The sequence below is a fragment of the Mirounga angustirostris genome, unplaced genomic scaffold, assembly GCF_029215605.1.
Source record: "Mirounga angustirostris isolate CCGP_5_RB_7025 unplaced genomic scaffold, mMirAng1.0.hap1 SCAF_12, whole genome shotgun sequence".
In the NCBI taxonomy this organism is placed as follows: Eukaryota; Metazoa; Chordata; class Mammalia; order Carnivora; family Phocidae; genus Mirounga; species Mirounga angustirostris.
The window spans coordinates 91,083,758-91,110,740 of record NW_026991720.1 but is presented as its reverse complement, the minus strand read 5'-3'; the positions used below and the strand labels follow the sequence as shown (position 1 = coordinate 91,110,740).

The 26,983-nt window shown below is 42.7% G+C and overlaps 1 protein-coding gene across 1 annotated transcript in view; it reads left to right on the top strand.

The window, feature by feature from the left end:
* The window catches only part of AMPH (amphiphysin), a 299,364-nt gene that overhangs the window by 178,725 nt on the left and 93,656 nt on the right, over positions 1-26,983 (top strand). Inside the window, exons 8-11 of the mRNA XM_064575587.1 lie at positions 8,057-8,132; positions 8,819-8,901; positions 17,920-18,058; positions 19,119-19,247. Coding sequence (XP_064431657.1) covers positions 8,057-8,132; positions 8,819-8,901; positions 17,920-18,058; positions 19,119-19,247 — 427 coding nt within the window. The remainder of the gene's footprint in view (positions 1-8,056; positions 8,133-8,818; positions 8,902-17,919; positions 18,059-19,118; positions 19,248-26,983) is intronic.

The window sequence follows — 26,983 nt, the reverse complement described above, 5'->3', positions numbered from 1 at the left end:
CAGCACTGACTGATGTTGTTCAGACTTACGTGTCTTTCCCAAATAGTATTTGGTCATTCAGTATAAGTAACTGTCAGAGTATCTTGTAATATGAAGACTTTATAGGAACTAAAACACAATGGGAATATTTGAAGGACAAAGTTTGGAGGGAAAACTTTCCCCTTATCTGGCCAAATGCAATCTCAGTGCTTCAGTGCCTTTTAATCCACTGTGACTTATTCCCGCACTCAAGGCTTACCCCTTTGTATGTCAGTCAGGTCATACAGATGAAAACCTAGTTTAGGCCTTTGAAAAAAAAATTTATTTTATTTAAATTGAATTAATTAACGTGTAGTATATTAGTTTCAGAGGTAGAGTTCAGTGATTCATTAGTTGCATATAACACCCAGTGCTCATTACATCACGTGCCCTCCTTCGTGCCCATCACCCAGTTACCCCATTAACCCACCTCCCTCCCTTCCAGCAACCCTCAGTTTGTTTCCTAGAGTTAAGAGTCTCTTATGGTTTGTTTCCCTCTCTGATTTGTCTTATTTTATTTTTCCCTCCCTTCCCCTATGATCCTGTTTTGCTTCTTAAATTCTGCGTATGAGTGAAACCTTTTTCTGACTTCACTTAGCATAATACCCTCTAGCTCTGTCCACATCATTGCAAATGGTGAAATTTCAATTTTTTGATGGCTTTGTAATATTCCATTTTGTGTATGTATATATTATATATATATGTGTATATATATACATATATATATACACACACACATACACCACATCTTGTTTATCCGTCATCTGTTGATGGACATCTGGGCTCTTTCCATAGTTTGACTATTGTGGACATTGCTGCTAGAAACATTGGGGTGCAGGTGCCCCTTTGGATCACTATATTTGTATCTTTTGGATAAATACTTAGTAGTGCAATTGCTGGGTCATAGGGTAGCCCTATTTTCAACTTTTTGAGGAACCTCCATACTGTTTTCCAGAGTGGCTGCACCAGCTTGCATTCCCACCAACAGTGTAGGAGGGTTCCCCTTTCTCCACATCCTCGCCAACATTTGTTGTTTCCTGACTTGTTAATTTTAGTTAGGCCTCTCTCTCTCTCTCTATATATATATATATTGTGTTTTTTGATTAGACCTAGATTATTTAACTGCAATAATTGTGTGTATTGTGTGTTTGTATGAGAGAAAAAGAGATAATTCGTTTATTATTGAATACTCTTTATTTTCCAGGTAGCATCTTATGCACTTTACATGTGTAATCTCTAATTATCACAATTACATATACCCCCCTCTTACAAATGAGGAAGCCAGGGATGATACTGGTTAAACACTTTGCTTAATATTGTAAGGTTTATAAATCCCAAAGCTAGCACTTTAACACACTTCTGTGGTACGTCCTGTAAGTCCTGATGTCTGATGCAGGACTTCTCCTTACATACACTGAGACTCTAGGCAGACTTCCATAAATAAAGTTTATTTCAGAAAATGGTTTTATCAATCCATGTTTTCTTCCCAGCCATATCACTCCACCTTGAGACTGAAGTTAGTACTTTGTGTCTTCCGTGCCCCCTCCTGTCATGAGAGGAGTACTGACAGCAACCAGTATTTAAGGAAAGTGCCAGAAGGGGGGCCTGCAGCAGAGCCTGAGAGGAAACAATCACAGATGTAGAAGACGACCCAGAAGAGTAGGATCTTAAGAAGCCAAGAATGGAGAGAATTTTAAAAAAGGGAAGGAGTGCCCAGGAGAATCATTTCCAAGACAGAGGTCAAGCAGAGGAGGCGAAGGGTGTGATTGCCTCTGGGGAGCTTCCAGATAGGTCCCAGCTGAGGGCGGGGTCAGCCGCCTGACTGCCGGCGCTGGAGACGCCATGGTTGATGAAGTAGGATCTTGACTATGATGGGCCTCAGCAATCGTGGCAGCAGATACAAGGGGCTGAGAGGGCAAGGGAAGCCTTTTCAAATAGCCATTATCATTTTGAGAAGCTGACAGTGGCAGGGGCACAGCTGGGATGATATAACACTGAGGATTTCTGGAGCAAGTAGAGGGTAAGGGGATAAAGACAAGGTGTTGGTGGAGCTGGCCACCCAGTGGGTACCCAGTGTTGAGAGGCCTATGCTTGATAAAGTAAGCTGCTGAGCCTGAGGGGACAGTAGCCTGGAAGAAAAGGGCCAGTGATCTCAGATTAAAAAAATCAACGGGTGGAACAGAAGTGAATGAATGAAGGATCTTTTGTCCAGGAAGTGAGGTTACGGAGTAGGCCACTGAATGGTCTCATCTCGGTTGTGAGTGATGGCAAGATCCAGGATGTGCAGCAGAATGTGTGTGAATAAACATGCTGGGGTCACGGGGTCAGTGAGTTAGGAGTTTGTGTTTTGGTTGGACAGTCATATGGTTGTGGGAATCTGCTGTGTTCGTGTTAGGACTTGGTGAAGGGGAGAGAGGGAAATCATGAGACATGTACTGTGTGCACAGTGAGGTTGGGAGATGAACTGTATGGGGGCTGAATACATGTGGCTTAAATCTCAGAGGAGGGTATGTCAGTATGCTCAGAGGATCAGGATCAGGGGCGAGATAGAAGAAAATTCTTCCTTCCCCCACTCCACCCCCCTGGTAAGTGAGGGATGGCAGAGGATGCTTCCTCCATTGCAGGGGGCTCAGGGGGAAACAGTGACCCCCACCCTGGCCCCCACAGGCTTCCCTTAGGGCACTGCCGAGGGGAGAGTGCCCTGGCCTGCACGCCTTGGTGGTGATAGCTCAGTTATTAGTCCTTCCCACTGTTTCCAAGGACAAAGAACCATCTTAAAGAAATTAAGTTGGTCTTCACAGGTAACCAGAAGGGGCCTGAGGATGCCTCAGAGGAGTCCTTCAGGGAAATGGTAATGTCTCAGAGCCCCTTGTTTATGAAGAGCTTGTGAAATGAAACCTCCTGAACAGATAATATCTGTACTTACAGCCTGGTACTCTTTGTGGATGTATGTCTCACTGCTGGTGACGTCAGTTTTCTATAAGCCAAGGTAGCCATATACAGTCAGAATATGCCTTTACAGTGGAATGAGTGCACACTCGTTTGTGCATTCATTCATTCATTGAGTATTTACTGCATGCCTGCTCTGACCAGGTGCTGTATTAGGTGCTAGGCCTATGGTAGTGAATGAGTCAGAAGCAGTCCCTACTTCGAAAGAGTCTCTGATTACATAAATTGAAGAAAACCATTATCTGATGAATTGCATCAAAAATGTCCAACACTTTTTCTCTAAATACATCCTAGTTGACTTAACTTCTAAAATAAACCATAAAAATATTACTTGATATTTGTTTAGTCATTCTAAACAAGGTATTTCTGGCACCACACCAATTTTTTTCTCTAAAGAATTTTTTTTTTTTCGAGAGAGAATGGGAGTAGGGCGGCAGGGAGGGACAGAGGGAGAGAGAGAATCTCAAGCAGACTCCCCACTGAGCGCAGAGCCTGATGCAGGGCTCGATCTCACTACCCTGAGATCACAACATGAGCTGAAATCAAGAGTTGGATGCTTAACCCACTGAGCCACCCAGATGCCCCAATAGTAATTGATATAAACAAGATTGCTATATATCAGAAAACAAAATTTAAAGATAGAAGATTGGGAATTCTTGTTTTTGCTAAACGTGTCAAAGAATCAATAGGTTTTTTAGCAATTCCCTTACAAATAAACAATAAAAAAGCAAGCACTAAGAAATAAACACAAAATATGAATAGGTGACTCAAAGAAGAAATACAAATGGCTTAATAAATAAATCAAAAAAGATCACTACATCAAAAACTAATGATGTATAGTGACTAACATAACATAATAAAATAAAACTGAAAAAAAGTATCAACTTTAATTAAAGGAATAAAAATGTAAAAGTCAGCAAGTTGTTAACTCTTGCCTATCAAATTTACAATGGTTTTGTGTAACTTCATACTGAAAGCTGAGGGAGTCTAAGGACCCAGCCCAGGTGGGAACAGCTTGGCACTGCTCATCAAAGCTTCTATGGTCTGTGCCTCTCACACAGCATTTACATTCAAGAAACTTATTCTAAGGAAAGAGTAGAGCTGTGCACCAAGTCTTAATTCATAGATCTTCATTAGGGTTTTGTTTACCATAGTAAAAAATCAGTGAAAATAAAAACAATACTCACCAATGAAGTTCAGCTACACCCTACACCCCCCCATCTACATCCTCCATCAATCTATACCCCCATCCATCTATACCACCCGTCCGTCTATACCCCCGTCCATCTGCACCCCCATCCATCCATACCCCCATCCCTCTACACCCCCATTCCTCTACACCTCCATCCATCCAGACCCTCCCATCCATCTACATTCCCCTTGTCCCATCTACACCCCTCCATCCACCTATACGCCATCCATCTGCACCCCCCTCCATCTACACCCCTCCATCCACCTACATTCCCCTCTGTCCATCTACACCCACCCCCCATCTAAGCCCCTCCATCCACGCATCTTCTCCTGCCTTCTATTTAAATCTGACCCTTCCTCAGGGCAGCCTAAGTTTTTCCTCTCAAGCAGATGTTCCCAGCTGGCACAGGTAGTAAGTGGAGACCCTTTGGACCCAAAAGGACTCCACTTACTACTCCACTTACTCCCCTCTCTTCTCAGTGCCTTTAGCTGTTTTTGTCTGAATCTACTCATTTTTGATACTTCATTGTGGGTGCCATTTTGTGGTAACTTCAACATTCACATGCTGTCTTGAAGTCTGCTTCTTTGACTCACCAGAATGACAAAGCGTGTGTTCAGGAATCTGAGCTCAGGTGCTCCTCTACCTGAACTGTCGTTCCTGGAGCCCCCGGAGCCCACCACTAGGCATGAACCCAGAGTGGATAGGCCCTTTGTTGAGTAATTGAATGAGGGGAAGGTATGAGGAATGAGTGGTTGATGGGGGTCCCAGAGAAGGGGTCCTGGGTTGGCACTTGAAGTGCCCCAGGAAGACTTGCCTGCAAACAGGACATTGAGCTGGTCCCTCTGCGGTGTTGTCCGAGCATCTGCAGTCTCATCTCCCACCCAGCTGCTGCTTTAGTCAGCTTCCTCCCATGCAGGTACTCTCTGTCCCCCTGTCTCAGACAAGGCTAGGGGTTGCAAGCAACCATGGCCTGCAAATGGTCTGGAAGATCCTCGGCCCCAGAGCACAGGTCTGCCTGCCTCACTAGGCTCTCCTCTCCCAGGCTTCTGGTCTGACCCTCTCTGAACACCCTGTGCCAGGATTTTCTTTATTAATATATGTATGTGTATCTATCGGTGTATCTATAGATACATACACATAGACACACACATACACACAATGGGATATTATTCAGTCATAGGAAAGAAGGAGATTCTGCCATTTGGGATAACATGGGTGGACCTTTAGGGTATCATGCTGAGTGAGACAAACCAGACAGAAAAGGACATATGTCCCACTTAATCGTAATGTTCAATACCTATGACCATGTGTCCCTGAATTGGTTCATTTGATTCCAAATCCCAAGTAAGGACTTAGGTGCCAGAAACATTAGTCCCTGAATTCATCTCTTTTTCATTTTGATGTGAAATAACATACATAATGACCTATATGTTTGTGTGTGTATATATGTATCCCATCTTCAAGCATTCACCAGTTGATGGACACCTGGATTGCTCTCATATCTTGGCTACTGTGAAGAATGCTGCCATGAACAAGGCAGTGCCTGCATCTCTTTGAGATTCTGTTTTCATTTCCTTCAGAAATCTATCCAGCAGTGGGATTGCTGGATCCAGTGGTAGTTCTGTTTTTAACTTTTTGAGGAATTTTCCATAGTGGCTATACCCACTTATCTTCCCACCAACAGTGCGTGAGGGGTCCCTTTTCTCTACATCCTCGCCAGTACTTGTTAGCTCTTGTCTTTTTGATGATAGCCATTTTAACAGGTGTGAGGAGATACTGCGTGATATCACTTATATGTAGAATCTGAAGGAAAAAGAGGCAAACTCATAGAAATTGGAAGTAGAAAAGTGGGTATCAGGGACTAGGAGGTGGGGAAAATAGGGAGAGGTTGGTGAAAGGATACCCACAGCTATGAGATGCATAAGGTCTGAGCATCTAATGTAAAACATGGTGACTATAGTTGATAACACTATATTATATAATTGAAATTTGCTAAGAGAGTAGAAATGTTCACACAAAAGATAAATGTATGAGGTGATAGCTGTGTCACCTTATAGGGAGAATCCCTCATGATTGTATATCAAGTCACCACAATGCACAATTTTAATATCTTACATTTTGTCAGTAAAACCTCAATAAAACTGAAAAAAATGAAGGAAACCCAAATAAACCAGTCTTATAAAAAGTCAAAAAAATTAAGTGGAACGTGGTAGGAATTTAAGGTACAGTAATTTAAGCCACAGAAAAAATAAGTCTTACTGGTGGGATACATATAGTACTTACCTATTATTTCATCTCTGAATCTCGATTTTTATTATTAAAATTCTGAATCACCTGATTTCATCAGAAAGCACAGAAATAATGATATTCATACTTAAGCAGAATTTCTTGGCTAACAGTGCATGTTTTTCTATTGGTTTTCCTCCTTTTGGGCCCAAAGGGTCTCCACTTACTAATTGCAAGACCTTGGACAGTTAATCTCTCTGTGCCTCAGTTGACCAGAATATAAACTGAGGCTCAATACCCCGGGGGTAGTTAAAAGAATTTAGTGAGGGAATATGTAAAGTGTTTAGATGACTGCTCTTTCTATCGGCTTTAATGATGATGGAACATTCATCCACCTCTGCTTATTGGAATCCTGCTCATCACAATGCACAGGGAAATGGGAAGCCCCCTTTTCTCTATCCTTTTATGTCATTGTTTAAAGATTTTATTCATTTATTTGAGAGAGAGAGAGAGAGCGAACAAACACGAACCAGGGGAGGGACAGAAGGAGGGATAGGGAGAGAGTCTCAAGCTGACTCCATATTGAGCACAGAGCCCCATGCAGGGCTTGATCCCACGACCCTGAGATCATAACTTGAGCCAAAATCAAGGATCGGACACTTAACTGTCATTACCATTGTCATCCAGGCACCCCTCATGTCATTGTTTAAATAAGAGGGGTCCTACTGTGTACAGGCACATTCTTACTCCCCCCAAATAAATATTCTTATTACAACCCCCTCGCCCCGCGAGCATATGTTTATTCCATATATGCGGCCTATCTAATGTTTCTGGCACCTAAGTCCTTACTTAGGATTTGGAATCAAATGAACCAATCAGGGTTCTGGTGAGAATGTTATTGAAACAAGAACATGAATTAAATCAAAGTAGTAATTACTAGATGGATTCAGAAGGGTTGAATTAATAGAGTCCAAAGGGCCCTCATTTAGAGAAAAGGGAGCCCATACAGGAGGTACCAGGCTGAATACACAGCTGTACCAACCCGCTTTTAGGAAGCTGCTGTGTATGCTTACTATTAGGGACCTAAAACTTTCCTATCCCAGAACACACTTACCCCATGGTTTTGCTTTACAAACACGTTCATGATATTATGAATGGACAGCTTGTGTTTCTATTTGCTCCGTGAAAGCACTCTTACTTTAGCTGAGGAATTGTAATGAACTGGCAGTTTTCTGTTTCCCCCTATCAAACATTTTTCAGAATCCAAAACGAGACCACGCATAGGGTATAAAAATTAATGGTAAACTTCTCTATTTCCAGCCCTTTACAAGACACACCTCTAAAATACAAACAAACTCTTAGGGCCACGTTTCTGAAAGCGTTCTCTCTGCACCAGCCTCAGTGTCACCTAGAGCTTGTGAGAAATGCAAATCCTCCATCCCCACCTGACACCTGCTGAATCAGAAACACACCTCCAGCTCCGCACCACTGTCTCTGGGCGTCAGCTGCGTTAGGAGAGGTTCTACTCCATGCCAGAAGATTCGGTCCAATGTTAACTCAACATTACAAAGAGAAAACCTGTCCCTAATGCATTTTATTGCCATTAAAAATGCAGTTTTGCTGACTGATCTTTCCCTACTCTTCTTTCCCCTTTGTGTCTCCACATGGTAGACGAGTCGGGTTTTACGTCAACACTTTCAAAAATGTTTCCAGCCTCGAGGCCAAGTTTCATAAGGAAATCGCAGTGGTGAGTGATGATGATTATTTTTACTTGCGGAGTATAAAATAAATGACTTTTTTTTCTGACCACGAATGAAATGGCATGGCATCGTCACCTGTGTGTTTGTTTTCATGGTGCGTTATTACGCCCAGTGGTGTTTCTCCAGTGTTGTGTAGTGACCACATAGTTCTCTCTATTTTGTCCAGATTTTCTTTGGTTGTACCAACCTGCTCTCAGGAATCATGGGCTGTTTCCATTTCTCTTCTGAGATGCTTTTTCTCTGTGTCCCAGTCTCACAATCTTGTTTTGCTTTGTTTTTAGTCAGGCTTAAAAGTTGGCATTCAAGTGGTACTTTTTAGGCTGAGGAGAAATGAGTGTCTGAACACTCAAACAATCAGCAGTTAATGTCTGAGTTCAGCAGGGTTGGTCATATGACTTTATCTCTAGTAGACTCAATGGGAGCAATAAGTTTTTGTTTTCTGTTCTATCCTCTGATTAATGAATATATTTTGGTTTTTTAAAGGTTTATTTGTGTTTGTGGCATTTCATTTTTGACATGAGTTTTAAATTTCCCATTCGCAGAATTTAAGTTATCCTGAGACCGTCCACACTCCTGTAAGATTCTCAGTAGACAGTTCCTTTCTTGGAGCATTAGCCTGAATTGGCACCAGAATGACTTACAGCTAATAGACAAATGGTCTCTGTCCCTCTAGCTTTGCCACAAATTGTATGAAGTGATGACGAAGCTGGGTGACCAGCACGCTGACAAGGCCTTCACCATTCAAGGAGCTCCCAGGTAGGCTGTCTTCATCGGAACCAAGTCATGTCTGTTCACCTTAAACACAATGCTTGTTGCAACTTCTACAGTCTGCACCAGCCTATGCTATTTTACTCATTCTAGAAAAATCTAAAACTAAGGAGCCTTTCCACATAGAGGCTGACAGCAGCCTCATTCTGTGCTTGTACGTTGACCTTTAGCCTTCAGATTTACTCAGTGTGGGCGTCTGTCATGGTCACAATAGAATTGGCTATCTGCCTTTCTCCATTTTCCATGGGACCTGTCAGTAGTGGTGTAAACTTCTAACATATAATTTCTAGTTGTGCACCTGTTATTTTCTTTGGAGAAGAAAGGAATTTCCCAAACTCACAACACTGAGTCCTTATACTTATCGTTGGTGCTGGCATGTTTAATGGTCCATTCTGGGAAAGGAAAGAGGGCATGGGTGAGACCTATCCATCATCCTACATCTTAACTTGACCTCACAAACACTGCACTGTTTTTTTTTCTTTTTTTTATTATGTTATGTTCATCACCATACATTACATCATTAGTTTTTTTATGTTATGTTAAAAACCACACATTACATCATTAGTTTTTGATGTAGTGTTCCATGATTCATTGTTTCCGTATAACACCCAGTGCTCCATTCAGTATGTACCATTTTAATACCCATCACCAGGCTAACCCATTCTTCCACCCTCTCCCCTCTAGAAACCTCAGTTTATTTCTCAGAGTCCATAGTCTCTCATGGTTTGTCTCCTCCTCTGATTCCCCCCCCTTTATTCTTCCTTCTGCTATCTTCTGCTTTTTTTTTTTTTTAACATATAATGTATTATTTGTTTCAGAGGTACAGGTCTGTGATTCAACAGTCTTACACAATTCACAGCACTCACCATAGCCCATACCCTCCCCAGTGTCTATCAACCAGTCACCCCATCCCTCCCACCCCCCATCACTCCAGCAACCCTCAGTTTGTTTCCTGAGATTAAGAATTCCTCATATCAGTAAGGTCATATGATACATGTCTTTCTCTGATTGACTTATCTTGCTCAGCATAATACCCTCTAGTTCCATCCACATCATTGCAAATGGCAAGATTTCATTCCTTTTGATGGCTGCATAATATTCCGTTGTATATATATACGACTTCTTCTTTATCCATTCATCTGTTCATGGACATCTTGGCTCTTTCCATAGTTTGGCTATTGTGGACATTGCTACCATAAACATCGTTGCACGTACCCCTTCAGATCCCCACATTTGTATCTTTGGGGTGAATACCCAGTAGTGCAATTGCTGGGTCATATGGTAGTTCTATTTTAAACTTTTTGAGGAACCTCCACACTGTTTTCCAGAGTGGCTGCACCAGCAGGCATTCCCACCAACAGTGTAGGAGGGTCCCCTTTCTCCACATCCCCACCAACATCTGTCATTTCCTGACTTGTTAATTTTAGTCATTCTGACTGGTGTGAGGTGGTATCTCATTGAGGTTTTGATTTGGATTTCCCTGATGCCGAGCGATATTGAACACTTTTTCATGTGTCTGTTGGCCATTTGGATGTCTTCTTTGGAAAAAAGTCTGTTCATGTGTTCTGCCCATTTCTTGATTGGATCATTTGTTCTTTGGGTGTTGAGTTTGATAAGTTCTTTATATATTTTGGATACTAGTCCTTTATCTGATATGTCATTGGCAAATATCTTCTCTCATTCTGTCGGTTGTCTTTTGGTTTTGTGAACTGTTTCTTTTGCTGTGCAAAAGCTTTTTATCTTGATGAAGTCCCAATAGTTCATTTTTGCCCTTGCTTCCCTTGCCTTTGGCTATGTTTTTAGGAAGAAGTTGCTTCGGCTGAGGTCAAAGAGGTTGCTGCCTGTGTTCTCCTTTAGGATTTTGATGGACTCCTGTCTCATATTTAGGTCCTTCAACCACTGTGAGTCTGTTTTTGTGTGTGGTGTAAGGAAATGGTCCAGTTTCATTCTTCTGCATGTGGCTGTCCAATTTTCCCAACACCATTTGTTGAGGAGACTGTCCTTTTTCCATTGGACATTCTTTCCTGCTTTGTAGAAGATGAGTTGATCATAGAGTTGAGGGTCCATTTGTGGGCTCTCTGTTCTGTTCCATTGATCTATGTGTCTGTTTTTGTGCCAGTACCATACTGTCTTGATGATGACAGCTTTGTAATAGAGCTGGAAGTCCGGAATTGTGATGCCACCAGCTTTGCTTTTCTTTTTCAACATTCCTCTAGCTATTCAGGGTCTTTTCTGGTTCCATACAAATTTTAGGATGATTTGTTCTATTTCTTTGAAAAAAGTGGTTGGTGTTTTGATAGGGATTGCCTTAAATGTGTAGATTGCTCTAGGTAGCATTGACATCTTCACAATATTTGTTCTTCCAATCCATGAGCATGGAACGTTTTTCCATTTTTTTGTGTCTTCCTCGATTTCTTTCATTAGTATTTTATAGTTTTCTGAGTACAGATCCTTTGCCTCTTTGGTTAGATTTATTCCTAGGTATCTTATGGTTTTGGGTGCAATTGTAAATGGGATCGACTCCTTAATTTCTCTTTCTTCTGTCTTGTTGTTGGTGTATAGGAATGCCACTGACTTCTGTGCATTGATTTTATATCCTGCCACTTTACTGAATTCCTGTATGAGTTCTAGCCGTTTTGGGGTGGAGTCTTTGGGGTTTTCCACATACAGTATCATATCGTCTGCAAAGAGTTAAAGTTCGACTTCTTCTTTGCCAATTTGGATGCCTTTGATTTCTTTTTGTTGTCTGATTGCTGTGGCTAGAACTTCTAATACTATGTCGAATACCAGTGGTGATAGTGAACATCCCTGCCGTATTCCTGACCTTAGGGGGAAAGCTCTCAGTTTTTCCCCATTGAGAATGATATTCGCTGTAGGTTTTTCATAGATGGCTTTTATGATATTGAGGTATGTACCCTCTATCCCTATACTCTGAAGAGTTTTGATCAAGAAAGGATGCTGTACTTTGTCAAATGCTTTTTCTGCATCTATTGAGAGGATCATATGATTCTTGTTCTTTCTTTTGTGAATGTATTGTATCACGTTGATTGATTTGTGGATGTTGAACCAACCTTGCAGCCCAGGGATAAATCCCACTTGGTCATGGTGAATAATCCTTTTAATGTACTGTTGGATCCTATTGGCTAGTATTTTGGTGAGAATTTTTGCATCCATGTTCATGAAGGATATTGGTCTGTAATTCTCCTTTTTGATGGTGTCTTGTGTTTGGAAGTTTTCCTTCCATTTCTGTTTTGTTTTTTTTTTTTAAAGATTTTATTTATTTATTTGACAGAGAAACGCACAGCGAGAGAGGGAACACAAACGGGGAGTGGGAGAGGGAGAAGCAGACTCCCTGCCGAGCAGGGAGCCTGATGCGGGACTTGATCCCGGGACTCCAGGATCATGACCTGAGCCGAAGGCAGTCGCTTAACCAACTGAGCCACCTAGGCGCCCCCATTTCTGTTTTTTCTTTGACATTTTCAGAAGAATAGGTATTAATTCTTCTTGAAATGTTTGGTAGAATATGATCCAGCAATTGCACTACTGGGTATTTACCCCAAAGATACAAAAGTAGGGATCCGAAAGGGTACGTGCACCCCGATGTTTATAGCAGCAATGTCCACAATAGCCAAACTGTGGATTGAGCCAAGATGTCCGTCGACAGATGAATGGCTAAAGAAGAAGTGGTATATATATACAATGGAATATTATGCAGCCATCAAAAGGAATGAGATATTGCCATTTGCAACGACGTGGATGGAACTGGAGGGTATTATGTTGAGTGAAATAAGTCAAACAGAGAAAGACATGTATCATATGATCTCACTGATATGAGGAATTCTTAATCGCAGGAAACAAAGGGTTGCTGGAGTAGGGGGTGGGGTGGGAGGGATGGGGTGACTGGGTGATAGACACTGGGGAGGGTATGTGCTCTGGTAAGCGCTGTGAATTGTGCAAGACTGTTGAATCTCAGATCTGTAACCTCTGAAACAAATAATGCAATACATGTTAAAAAAAAAAGAAGAAGAAGAAGAAGAAGAAGGTAGCAGGAGGGGAAGAATGAAGTGGGGGAAATCGGAGGGGTAGATGAACTATGAGAGATGATGGACTCTGAAAAACAAACTGAGGGTTCTAGAGGGGAGGGGGTGGGAGGATGGGTTAGCCTGGTGGTGGTTATTGAGGAGGGCACATTCTGCATGGAGCACTGGGTGTTACGCACAAACAATGAATCATGGAACACTACATCTAAAACTAATGATGTAATGTATGGGAATTAACATAAGAATTAAAAAAAAAAATGTTTGGTAGAATTCCCCTGGGAAGCCATCTGGCCATGGGCTTTTCTTTGTTGGGAGATTTTTGATGACTGCTTCAATTTCCTTAGTGGTTATAGGTCTGTTCAGGTTTTCAGTTTCTTCCTGGTTCAGTTTTGGTAGTTGATACATCTCTAGGAATGCATCCATTTCTTCCTGGTTATCTAATTTGGTGGCATAGAGTTGCTCATCATATGTTCTTATAATTGTTTGTATTTCTTTGGTGTTGGTTGTGATCTCTCCTCTTTCATTCATGATGTTGTTGATTTGGGTCATTTCTCTTTTCTTTTTGGTAAGTCTGGCCAGGGGTTTATCAATCTTGTTAATTCTTTCAAAGAACCAGCTCCTAGTTTTTTTTATCTGTTCTACTGTTCTTTTGGTTTCTATTTCATTGAGTTCTGCTCTGATCTTTATAATTTCTCTTCTCCTGCTGGGTTTAGGCTTTATTTGTTGTTCTTTCTCCAGCTCCTTTAGGTGTAGGGTTAGGTTGTGTATTTGAGACCTTTTTTGTTTCTTGAGAAAGGCTTGTATTGCTATATACTTTCCTCTTAGGACTGCCTTTGCTTCATCCCAAAGATTTTGAACATTGTGTTTTCATTTTCATTGGTTTCCATGAATTTTTAACTCTTCTTTAATTTCCTGGTTGACCCATTCATTCTTTAGTAGCATGCTCTTTAGCCTCCATGTATTTGAGTTCTTTCCAACTTTCCTCTTTTTGAGTTCTAGTTTCAAAGCATTGTGGTCCGAAAATAGGCAGGGAATAATCCCAGTCTTTTGGTACCCGTTGAGACCTGATTTGTGACCTAGGATGTGATCTATTCTGGAGAATGTTCCATGGGCACTAGAGAAGAATGTGTATTCCGTTGCTTTGGGATGGAATGTTCTGAACATATCTGTGAAGTCCATTTGGTCCAGTGTGTCAAAGTCTTTATTTCCTTGTTGATCTTTTGCTTAGGGGATCTGTCCATTTCGTTGAGGGGGTTGTTAAAGTCCCCCACTATTTTGTATTGTTGTCGATGTGTTTCTTTGCTTTTGTTATTAATTGGCTTATATAATTGGCTGCTCCCATGTTAGGGGCATAGAGATTTACAATTGTTAGATCTTCTTGTTGGATAGACCCTTTAAGTAGGATATAATTGTCCTTCCTCATCTCTTATTACAGTCTTTGGTTTAAAATCTAATTTGTCTGATATAAGGATTGCCACCCCAGCTTTCTTTTGGTGTCCATTAGCATGGTAAACGGTTTTCCACCCCTTCACTTTCAATCTGGGGGTGTCTTTGGGTCTAAAATGAGTCTCTTGCAGACAGCATATCGATGGGTCTTATTTTTTTTATCCAATCTGACAGCCTGTGTCTTTTGATTGGGGCATTTAGCCCATTTACATTCAGGGTAACTATTGAAAGATAGGAATTTAGTGCTACTGTACTGCCTGTAAGGTGACTGTTACTGTATATTGTCGATGTTCCTTTCTGTTCTATGTTGCTTTTAGGCTCTCTCTTTGTTTAGAGGACCCCTTTCAAGATTTCTTGTAGGGCTGGTTTCGTGTTTGCAAATTCCTTCAGTTTTTGTTTGTCCTGGAAGCTTTTTCTCTCTCCTTCTATTTTCAGTGACAGCCTAGCTGGATATAGTATTCTTGGCTGCATATTTTTCTCATTTAGTGCTCTGAATATATCATGCCAGTCCTTTCTGTCCTGCCAGGTCTCTGTGGATAGGTCTGTTGCCAATCTAATGTTTCTACCATTGTAGGTTACATTATCTCTTCTCCCAAGCTGCTTTCAGGATTTTCTCTTTGTCTCTGAGACTTGTACGTTTTACTATTAGATTTCGGGGTGTTGACCTATTTTTATTGATTTTGATGGGGGTTCTCTGTGCCTCCTGGATTTTGATGCTTGTTTCCTTCCCCAGATTAGGGAAGTTCTCTGCTATAATTTGCTCCAATATATCTTCTGTCCCTCTCTCTTTTTCTTCTTTTTCTGGGATCCCAGTTATTCTAATACTGTTTCATCTTACGGTATCACTTATCTCTCGAATTCTGTCCTCGTGATCCAGTAGTTGTTTATCTCTCTTTTTCTCAGCTTCTTTATTTTCCATCATTTGGTCTTCTATATCCCTAATTCTCTTTTCTGCCTCATTTATCCTAGCAGTTTGAGCCTCCATTTTTTATTGCACCTCATTAATAGCCTTTTTGATTTCGACTTGGTTAGATTTTAGTTGTTTTATTTCTCCAGACAGCATTTCTCTACTATCTTCCAAGCTTTTTTCAATCCCAGCTAGTATCTTTAAAATCGTGATTCTGAACTCTAGTTCCGACATCTTACAACTGTCTGTATTGATTAGGTCCTTGGCAGTCAGTACTACCTCTTGTTCTTTCTTTTTTTTTTTGAGGTGAGTTTTTCCATCTTGTCATTTTGTCCAGAGGAGAATAGATGAATGAGAGAACAAAATGCTAACAGTGTAACAACAACCCCCGAAAAATACACACTAAACAAATCAGAACAGACCTTCCAGAAAGTGGTCGCTTTTCTGTTCAGAGAGTTGCTGCTATTCTTTTCTTCAATCTCCTGTTGAGTTCATAGGTGTTCAGAATGGGCTGATTCCTATCTAGTTGAATCCCTGGGACCAGACGAAATTTAGGTCTCCTACTCCTCCGCCATCTTGCTCCTCCCCTCCCAACACTGCATTGTTTTGATTCTCTTGCGCATTGTTATCGTGAGTATGCCCGTCAAATATACCAAAGGCCCAGCGATTTGTAAGTGAATTGTCTACCTTTCCAGGAGTTGGCCTCCCACCAGCTTTCTCCTGTGATTTTGGAATCCCTTTATTCCTTCCTTCTCAGGCATTATGTACTCAAGGAATGCAGGCTAATGAGCCTTGGGCTGGAAGTCAAAAGATCTAGCTTTCCATTTTATGACTCTGCAGTTAACTTACTTTGCCTTCCTTAAGTGTATCCAATTAATCCTCTGGTTAAAGATCTCATTTTTTTTTTTAATCAACAGAGAAAAAAAGATGGTATTGAATTAAATGGCTTGTAAGGTAATATTTACATTTTTAATGTCAATCAACATAAACAGTCATACACACACATTTATAAAAACACACACTCCTGCACAGATGCCCCCATCAGCATATTTTGAGATCTCTCTGGAGAGAGCTAATTTTCTTTTTTGATGTTCTGTATTTGCTGTACTCATAATAGTCTCTGCTACAGTGGTTATACAAGGTAAGCGTTTAGTATCTCTTACCTTTCTAAGGAAAAGAGCATTCCCTAAAAGAATAGGGGAAAGGACTGCTGTTTCCAATATAATACGAACTTGAAACAAAGAAAAAGTTGTAATAAGAACATCAAAATGACATTGGGTGTTTTAGCAGTGACGTACATGAAAAAGTTAAGAGTTATTCCCTCATAGAGACATGAAAGGGACAACATGAAAATATCAATATTGCTGAATCAGATAAAACGAAGAGAGAATGGGGCCACGGCAGCTTAACAAATGTTCCTTTAATTTTTTTCATCATTCCTCTGCAGAACGAGGTGGTGAGTGAGCTCAGTGGACTCCCTGTTGAGCATAGATTGGGGCCACGCTTCCCGGCAGAGGCCATGATTGCTGGCACAGCCTCAATCATGCAGCTCATCTGTTTTCTCCACAGGACCCACTCCCTTGGCTATGTAGACCATGCTCTGCTGTATGTGCTTGTTTATTTTGAGGTACAGACCCTACTCCCTCAATCTGTAGACATTAGAAAGACTTAGAGAGTAGGATGTGTCCCAAGTGCCCTCCTGCTCATTGCATCTGGGCTGGTTCCAGGCATCTGGCCCAGTGCCAGCAATGCAGTGGGCTCTCAGAAAACGTTACTGACTCTCTGCCTTCACATAATTTGTTTGCTTTGTCAAGGTGTCTGAGCCGAGTCTTTGTTTTATAAGGTGTAGAAAGAGGAATAACTAAGGAATTTGTTTCCAAATGTTATCACAAAAGACTTCTATAAAATCTTTATTTACTTGAGAGAGAAAGTACGTACAAGTGGGGGGATGGGCTGAGGGAGAAGCAGCCTCCCCGCTGAGCAGGGAGCCCCATGTGGGGCTCGATCCCAGGACCCTGAGATCATGGCCTGAGCCAAAGGCAGACGCTTAACCCACTGAACCACCCAGGCACCCCGATTTCTATAAAATCTTAACACTATCCTGAGAATGCCTTTACCGTCAGATTTATAATTTTCAGGGTAGGTTTTTCTATACATTATGGCATAGCAAGATTCTCTTGTAAATCAAAAGTGAAGGTAGTTCAGCTAAGGCAGCTTATATTTGGAAGGTTCTCACAGAGTCTCTTTGGCACAATGGAAAGAACAGGGGGTTTGCGTTCCCACGGCCTGAATTCAGACCCACCAAATTGCTGAGTGACTTTAGGGGTATTTAACCTTTCTGTGCCCCACTTTACTACCTGTAAAGTGGGGACAGTGATGCAAGGGTGTTGTGACAGAGAGAATATACATGAATGGGGTCTGGCACACAGACCACAGACAATAAATGGTACCAGTATCACCAACACTGTTAATAACCACCAGAATTAACTTAGAAGGGGGCTAGATGCCTGATAGAACCAGAAGTGCCTCCAGATTCCTCTGGGACAGAATACCCCTGGAAAGTAAGTGCTGTTCTTTAGAAGGCTCATTGCTGACTCTTGTGTGTTCACCTAGCGATTCTGGTCCTCTCCGCATCGCAAAGACACCCTCACCACCCGAGGAGCCTTCACCCATCCCGAGCCCGACAGCTAGTCCCAATCACACGCTGACACCTGCGTCTCCTGCACCAGCAAGGCCTAGGTCACCTTCACAGGTAGGAAGAGGTCAAATACACTGGGGAGAATGGAAGAACTCGTGATGAGGTGACCCCATCTGGGGATAATCCCATGGTGCTAGGGCACTGAAAGGAGTTTCCAGTTGGGGAGGCTTTGAGGCTGTAGGCATTTTGATGGTTACTAAGGAATCAACTTAGTTCTCCAATTTGGATTCCTGTTTGGGTGGTTGAGACTTCTCTCCACAGCCTCAGCTTCCTTAGGCTTGCATGCCCTCCTCACCTCCCACTTCTCGCTCTCAGAAGGCCCTGATCAATCTCACCTTCTCCCTGGACATTCCCTCCTCTAGCAATTAAGGTTACACTTGGAGCAAGTATGGCCAAGAAAGCCATGATGTTTATATACCACTTCACATTTTTGGTATCACCCACAGGGTGTGGCACATGAGTAGACACTCAACAAAAGCATCTGGAACAAGCGATTGAGAAACACAGTAAGGACTGGAAAAGGTCAATATAGAGAAACATTGCCACCCTTGTCTTCCCCACTTGGGGTGAAGATGAAATTCCTACAACAAGACTTGAAGTTCAAGTCTTTGAAACTAAGGAAAGTGGTGAGAAGATCCATGGAATAGATCTGTGAAGTTCTTCTCAAAACACTCTATTGGAAACTGAAGTTCGTGCTGTCTGTGGGTGGTTTCACTGAGTCCAGTGAAAAGCTTTCCTGATTGTAGTGTTAAAATTCGAATTTCTTGCTGAAGTGAGGAATCCGTTTCGGTTGACTTCACAAAGGGGGTCGCCCTAGTTTAACTTGAGAGGTGTGGGCGCCTGGCCTTGTGGCCCTGCATGTAGAATTGGCATTGAGATGGATGGGGTCACCTTGCCTGAGTGTTTCTCGGGGGGCCCTTGCTTGTTGGTGCTCCCAGAGCCACCAAGGCAGACAGCATTCTCTACTCAATCAGGTCCCTTATTTCTCTGTGTATATCTAAATGTCAGTCAGTGACCGATAATGTCCGCCCAGTGCTGTTCATGTGGCATTTCTACACATCTCACATGCTGTCTTTGGCCGAATTAATTTGCTTGTGTCTCTGATGTTTTGTAGACAAGGAAGGGGCCTCCCGTCCCACCTCTGCCTAAAGTCACCCCAACGAAGGAACTCCAGCAGGAGAACATCATCAGTTTCTTCGAGGACAACTTTGTTCCGGAAATCAGTGTGACGACACCTTCACAGGTAAGAGCCTGCTGCAGAGCTGGGATGAGCACACAGGTACCAAGGCAGAGGGACTCTCAGGGACCAGCTTTCAAGGTGGCAGATGTTAGAGCCAGCAGCGTCATTTCCGGTCTCATCCAGGTTGGCTTTAATCACGTGGTATGTCTAAAGCATTCTCAAATGGAAGGTGTACACACAGTATTTGGAAATACTAAAAAGTGTAAAATGAAGAATTTTAACGATCACTTACATCATACTACTCTCACGTAGCCACTGATGCACTTTGGTGTATTTTCCTTCAGGCTTTGGTTTCTAGGTTTATGTTCTGTACCACAACATTCAGATTGTATTGTTATGGATTCCTGACTTTTCTACTTAATCTTATTGAACATCTTTTTCATGTCATAATATCATCTTTTCAAAAGAAAATGTATAGCCAGAGTATTCCATCTGATGGATGGACTAGCCCATGATTGCAGTCACAGGTCGCTTCCCATTTTCCTGTTTTTTTACCAGCACTTCTGCGAACATCAATATATGTTAATTCATGTTTACACTCTCAGTTGTTTCTTTTATATTGCTTCCTGGTAGAGAATAGGAAAATGAAATTAAAAGAGGTGAATATTTTTAAGCCTTTCGCCCTTCAGCACAAGTAACTGTATCCATTTACATGATTTGGCAAAGAGACCTGGGCGCACCTTCTCCAGCTCCAGCTCCCTTGATAGGCGGCACAGCCCTCTCTACTGGCCACTTGGTTGTCCCATTGCCTTGAGAATGAAGATTCTTCACCTCCAGAGCTGTTCCTCATGCCATTGAAGCCATTTCTTTAAGAGTGAAAGTCCTCAGACACATCCTGCCAATATCACTTGCTCCCAGTGTTCTCAGGGTCAGAAATAATACCTACATTTTGCAAGAGGTGTGAACGCAGTGCTGTAATTACTGAGTGCGTCCATAACAACACTGTGTACAACATGCCAATTACAATCACATCCTGTTGATAATGACAGGAATGATGTACTAATCACAGAGAGCTCAAGAAATAGAAACTAAGAAGCAACGCAGTGGCAAATCGTAATGTGTCATTGCTTTTAAGGGCGTTTATCAATAAGGTGCAATAGCTTTTAGCTGTTGTTTTCCTTCTTCTGTTGTTGGTAGGAGATGGTGAGTTTGGTAAGGTAACAGGGCCTTGACATGTGATTTAGCAGCTCCTTTGAGGAGGGAGCCTTGCATGTTGATGAGCACACGGACAGATAATCTCTGTGGCTCCATAGATGCCTCCAGGGATAGTGGTCTCAGAGCCAGGGCTCTACCTGGCACCTGCCATTGCATGGGCCCCAAACTCCAGCAGTTTTCATTTCCAACCTGGTCCCGTCCCTTTGATTGGCTAACAGCTCAGCTTCCTTCTCTTTTTTGCTACATCAGTTTTCAGACTGAGAGTGTTTTAGGGTGATCATATCCTTATTCAAGTTGCTTTCCCCTGCACCCTTGAAGAACATGCTCTCAGTCCCATCCACTAATACAGAGTGTGCTCACCTAGAAGCCACATGTTCTTGGCTGAAGACCCCTCCATTTAGCACCCGAGGCAACTGAAGTCGAGGCAACATGGCGCATAGACAAGTTCTAAAGCAAAGCTGGGGTTCAAAAATGTTCTTTCCTTTAAAATGTTTTGTTATTTGCAGTTGGATGGCTCACATAAGGGTCCTTCGTCATAGGAAAAAAAAAAGAAAGCACTTTTTAAATTACAAATGCTAGAAGAGGCCCTGAAGTACTTCTAAGGGCACGAACTTTCACGATACTGTTGAGTAGCGGTCATGGGAAAAGTCAAGAGTCGGACAGAGGGAGAGCCGGCACCTTTCAAAGCAGAAGGGGCTCGGGCTGGGGCTGCCACAGTGACGCAGTTGGCTGGAGGGCCGCCTGCCCCAGCCTGGCTGGTCTTGGCGCACCGCTCCATGGCCCTGGGGAGGACCTTTTATAACACGCTGGTTGGGTGTGCTGGGTGGTTTTGAAAGAACTAACCACCAGAGACCTTGTGGGGGTGCATTTTGGGGGCTAAGCTTCATTTATATTGTTTTCTTTTCATCGGGAGGAGGGAGAAGGGGGTTTCTCTGTTTTTTTCCACATCTGAAGCAGCATGGCTCCCGCGGTGGACCACAGTGTGTGACCAGAAGCTTCTCCATTGACTAAGTGGCTGTTCGTCTCATGTCACCATGTCAAGAGACGGCGTGAGACAGGGATTTATGTCTCAGTGCACTTTCTCACTTACTGAGTGATATGATCTAGCTTTACTTTAAAGTCCACAGATGCTGCCTTTCCCTGAAGCTTCTTGACTGCTTTCTCTGTTGCTTGTTCCTCTGTAGATATCCACAGATATGTGTTCCTTCACCCCTTTGGGGTCACATGCAGCAGAGTTTCTGAGTCAGCAGATCTGGAGTGGGGGCCAAGAATCTGTACTCCTCACAAGCCTCCCAGTGATGCTGATGCTGCAGGTTGTGGGATCACGCTGTGAGAACCACTGTTGTTGGCCAGCATTTCCAAATGTATGGCCATGAACAAAGTACCACAGTGAATGAACAGATTTCTTCCAGGGAAATATCCAGCTGAGTCAAGGGTATATCTTGATTGACCATTTATAACTGCTCCACTTAAAAACTGCGTGACTGGAAATACTCCATATTTCTGACCGTTGGACTCCCACATACACATATGTGCATGCTTGTAATATCAGATGTGTTGATCAGATTATTTGTCAAGCTGCATATTCTAAGTGAACAGACTGTCTCATCAGGACTGTTTTTATTTTATTTATTTATTTATTTGGTGGGCAGCAAAGCAAGGTTTATTGAGCGATAGCAAAGTGATAGTACAGAGCTCCGGAAGAGGGAGGGGGCCCGAGAGTGTTGCCCCGGGACTGTGATGTTTTTAGACATGCACAGGTAAACAATGAAAACGAATAAATAGAAACACCAGCTGTATGGGATCAGAGTCTTGGAAGCTAGCAAGCTGAGATGTAGCTGAAAAGCTTTTCTCCCAGATACATGCATTTATAATAATAGGGAGTGGTCTGTTTCAATTTTATTTTGATATTTTTACAAAGGATATTAAGTCATTCTGCATTGAACAGATAGGTTTATGTCCCCAGTTTGCTATTTTTATCCTGAGCCTCAGTGGGGAAGAACAGCATTTGTATTAATCCCAGCCATAAGCTCCAGATGTGGTGACTGAGATATTCCTCCCCACTGACAGATTTGTATGTCTCGTCCACCAAGCTTCATTACAGTGACAGTCTCTCCTGAGTGTGTCATGGGATTCGAAACAAATCCGTCAGACCTACAGAGCCCTCTAATGGCCCCAGATCTTAACTCTCTCATAGAATCTTCTCTGTGAGATAGCCTTGCCTGCTTACAGGGAGAGGTCTGTGTGTCAACACCAAAGGGCTGACCTTGCTTCTCTGGTTCTGTGTTTACAAAAATGGAACTGCCAGAGGACAAACCCAGCCCTCTCTATTTTTCCCTCCCAAGAAACTAAATAGGAAGAAATCTCCTGTGTGTTTGTATGTGTGTGTGTGTGTGTGTGTATGTTCCTGCATTATTCTTTTAAAACAGCATTTTCCATCACATCCCATAAGATGCTGTGAAAAGTGGTTCCTGGTCATAAGAGGCTGGGAGGGGCTGCATCCCCTTTTTCTTTACATAGTTTATGTCAGTGTGTTCAAGGCTCTGAGAAGTTCAACAAAAGCCCTGTTTGTTTAAATCAGAGTTTCTCAAACAGTCTCCCTTTCCTCCCAAAGCACTACCTGTTCCAGGGAAATGGGCGTTGGGTGAAACATTTTTTATTTAGAAGGTATTATGTTCCTGGAGACCAAATTTATGGCATATAAATAGGATTTTAACAGATCAAGACAGAGAAAGCAATCGTGTATATATACACATAGATATGTACACATGCAAGGTTTTTTCTTTTTCCTTCAATGTTTTGGACTGCCTTCTCTTCTAATTCCATCCAGGTTCACCCTCCTTTCCCAGCAGGGCTTTCCACAGGGACTGTAGCTCTGAGCAAATATTTTTGCTTGGGGGGCGGTGGGTTGGGGGGGTTCTGTCCATATAACCAGTTTGAGTCTCTTGAAGTGAGCGTGTCAGCAACGTTCTGGTGGTCAGTCTCAGGGGATTCCATACACGAAATGCCATGCTAGCCTAGCCAGTGGGAGCAGTCTGCTCACCAGCTGCCCTCTTGGAAACAAACCTGGCCACCACGTTCCAGGACGACTGGGTAGACGTGACGTGAGCCCCAGAGCTCCTCCATATAGAGTAGGGTCACAGAGCGCTCCAAAGAGGAGGGGGTGGGCCAGGCCCACGTGGTCCTGCTGCAGACGCGGGGTGCCCTGACAGGATAGCCTTGCTAGCCACAGCTTCCACCACCAAAAGAGGAATCAGAAAATACCAGGAAAGGTGCTCAAAAGGGTGGGGGCCCCCTGAGGGGCAGGGCTCGGGGCAGGGTCCCTGCTTGCCTATCTACGTCTCAGAAGAGATTACCTGTTTTCGGATTTTTTTTTTTCATAGTAGGTAACCTTCAGGTATTTTGCCTAAATCTTTTCCCAACAATGATGTTGCCCATTTTCTCTCTTTCATATAGCATTCTCCTTTACAAACCCAGATGGATTATCTTTTGACCATCCAAGTTCATTCCTCCAGGCCCATATCGCCGTTCTTGCTGGGCGTACCTGCAGTGGGGGAAGGCAAGACAGCGGCACAGCCTTGCAGTCACATGGCTGTGGGCGTCATGTTAGCACCATTAACTCTGACACCCTTACTTCTCCGCTTTCTGGCCAAACGCTGCATCTCACATTTTAAGTTCATGAAATCATCCTATTTTTCCTACCCAATCAAATGGAAGTAGATTTTCAACTTGCTTAATAAGTTTGCAAAAGGGTCTTTTTTATCTGGTCAATCCAGACAGAGGCCATCCTGCAATCCTGTGCATGCACACCCCTCACTTCCCAGGTATCTGTCACCTGGTTTTGAATATCGCCCTGGCTTTTCTTTTCTTTTTTTTTTTTTTAAAGATTTTATTTATCCATTTGAGAGCGAGAATGAGAGAGAGAGAGAGAGAGAGAGCATGAGAGGGGAGGGTCAGAGGGAGAAGCAGACTCCCCGTTGAGCAGGGAGCCCGATGCAGGACTCGATCCCGGGACTCCAGGATCATGACCTGAGCCGAAGGCAGTCGCTTAACCAACTGAGCCACCCAGGCGCCCCGCCCTGGCTTTTCTTTTCAACCGTAGCTATATTTCTGGACCAGCTGCCTCTTCTTTCGGTTGATATTTTTTCAAAGTAAACATGTTAGCATTCTTTTAACACAGAAAGAATTAGGAATATGGAAATTCGAAGGAAGAAAATTGCATTTCAAGCCCCGATTTGGTCCGTCTGTTGCCCTGGTGGGTCACCCGCAGCACCGTGGGTTCCTTCAGCAGCAGTAGCCATGCAGTGCAGTTTATTTTTCATCTGGGGCCCTGCCAATATTCTTAAATCATTGTGTAAGTTGGCCTCACAACCTTCTGAGGTTCCCAGACTCCTGAACGTCTAACAATGCCTAGACTTTTTGTACTTTCCCCATTTTGCATTTTATATTTTACCCCTCTACAAAGCATCTCATGGTGTGAAGCTTTTTTGAGATTCTGTATTTTTTTAAGCATTATTTTATTTTTATTTTTCTAAAGATTCTATTTATTTATTTGAGAGAGAGAATGAGACAGAGAGAGAGAGAGCACGAGATGGGGGAGGGTCAGAGGGAGAAGCAGGCTCCCCGCCGAGCAGGGAGCCCGATGTGGGACTCGATCCCGGGACTCCAGGATCATGACCTGAGCTGAAGGCAGTCGCTTAACCAACTGAGCCACCCAGGCGCCCTGAGATTCTGTATTTTTGAACATGGTTTGAGGTATGGACAGAGAGTGGGGGTTAGCTGGTGCCAAGAGGCCAGGAGAGGAAGGGGGGAAGGGGAATGCAGAAGAATGAGCTGGGGAGACGGGAAGGAGCTCCTGATGGGGAAGCACGTGACTGAGTATGTTCTATGCAGAGTCTCCTTCGATTGAGTCTTGACATCATTCCTGTGATTTACAGGCCATTAATCCCTACTCTGAAGTTGTGCAGACCTGTCATCTTTCTGCCATACTGTGGCTCCCTGGGCAGATGTGGAAAGCAGAAGCCTGTAGACTGTAGGTGCCAGCATCTTAAGCACCTGAGAGATAGTGGATACTAGATGTCCAGTAAATTGAACAAATCCATCTTAATTCTTTCTCTCCTTAATGTTCAGGGTGCATGTTCTCTAGAAATGTCTCTGGGTTTTCGGTATTAGCAATGTCCTTCAGGTTGTTACATATCAGCGATATTATTAAATCCCAGATGCGGTGGTAAGAGGGTCTTTGTTCATCCAGTGGTCATCACAGAAGGTCACTGTAAGCACAGATCCTATCCCTCTCCCCTCTGTACCTCTTCTCAGTACTGTCAGCTGTTACGCTCTTGCTCAGAGTGTATGCAAGGCCAATGAGCAAACTCATGACATGCTACACTAAGGATGGTTGTACCATCTCCCAACCTGTTCCAATAAAAACCAAACCAACCCACCTAGGGAAACAGTTCCTTAGAAAGTTTAGTTTGCTGTGTGTCAGCTCATGAGAGTGTTTGCTGGATTATATAAACATGGGTAGGCACATAGAGCAAATGTGGTAACATTTGTGACAAGTCTAGGTCATGGGTAAATGGATCTTCATTGTATTATTTTAGCGTTTTTATCTGACCTCCCCTGCCTTATTGGGAAGTTATAAGTGTCCTGCATCATATTTAGAATAGAGTAAATGTCCTCAAAATAAGTTTAATAAAAGAATAAAAAAAAACTCTTGGGAAGAAATAGTACCTATGGCTTTATTGTCATCCAGCTAACTGAAATACTGTGTTATCATTTTTTAAAGTTTTATTTTATTTTATTATGTTAGTCACCATACAAAACATCATTAGTTTTTGATGTAGTGATCCACAAGTCATTGTTTTCGTATAACACCCAGTACTCCATGCAGTACGTGAACTCCTTAATACCCATAACCTGACCGGCCTAACCCCTCCCCCCACCCCCTCCCCTCTAAAACCCTCAGTTTGTTTCTCAGGGTCCATAGTCTCTCATGGTTCATCTCTCCCTCCGATTACCGCCCCCCTTCATTTTTCCCTTCCTTCTCCTAATGTCCTCCATGCTATTCTTTATGTTCCACAAATAAGTGAAACCATATGATAATTGACTTTCTCTGCTTGACTTATATCACTTAGCATAATCTCCTCCAGTCCCATCCATGTTGATGTAAAAGTTGGGTTATTCATCCTTTCTGATGGCTGAGCATTATTCCATTGTGTATATGGACCACATCTTCTTTATCCATTCATCTGTTGAAGGGCAACTTGGCTTTTTCCACAGTTTGGCTATTGCAGACATTGCTGCTATGAACATTGGGGTGCATATGGCCCTTCTTTTCACTACATCTGTGTCTTTGGGCTAAATACCCAGGAGTGCAATTGCTGGGTCATAGGGTAGCTCTATTTTTAAATTTTTGAGGCACCTCCACACTGTTTTCCAAAGTGGCTGTACCAACTTGCATTCCCACCAACAGTGTAAGAGGGTTCCCCGTTCTCCACAACCTCTCCCAACATTTGTTGTTTCTCTCCCTGTCCATTTTTGCCATTCTAACTGGTGTAAGGTGGTATCTCAATGGTTTTGATTTG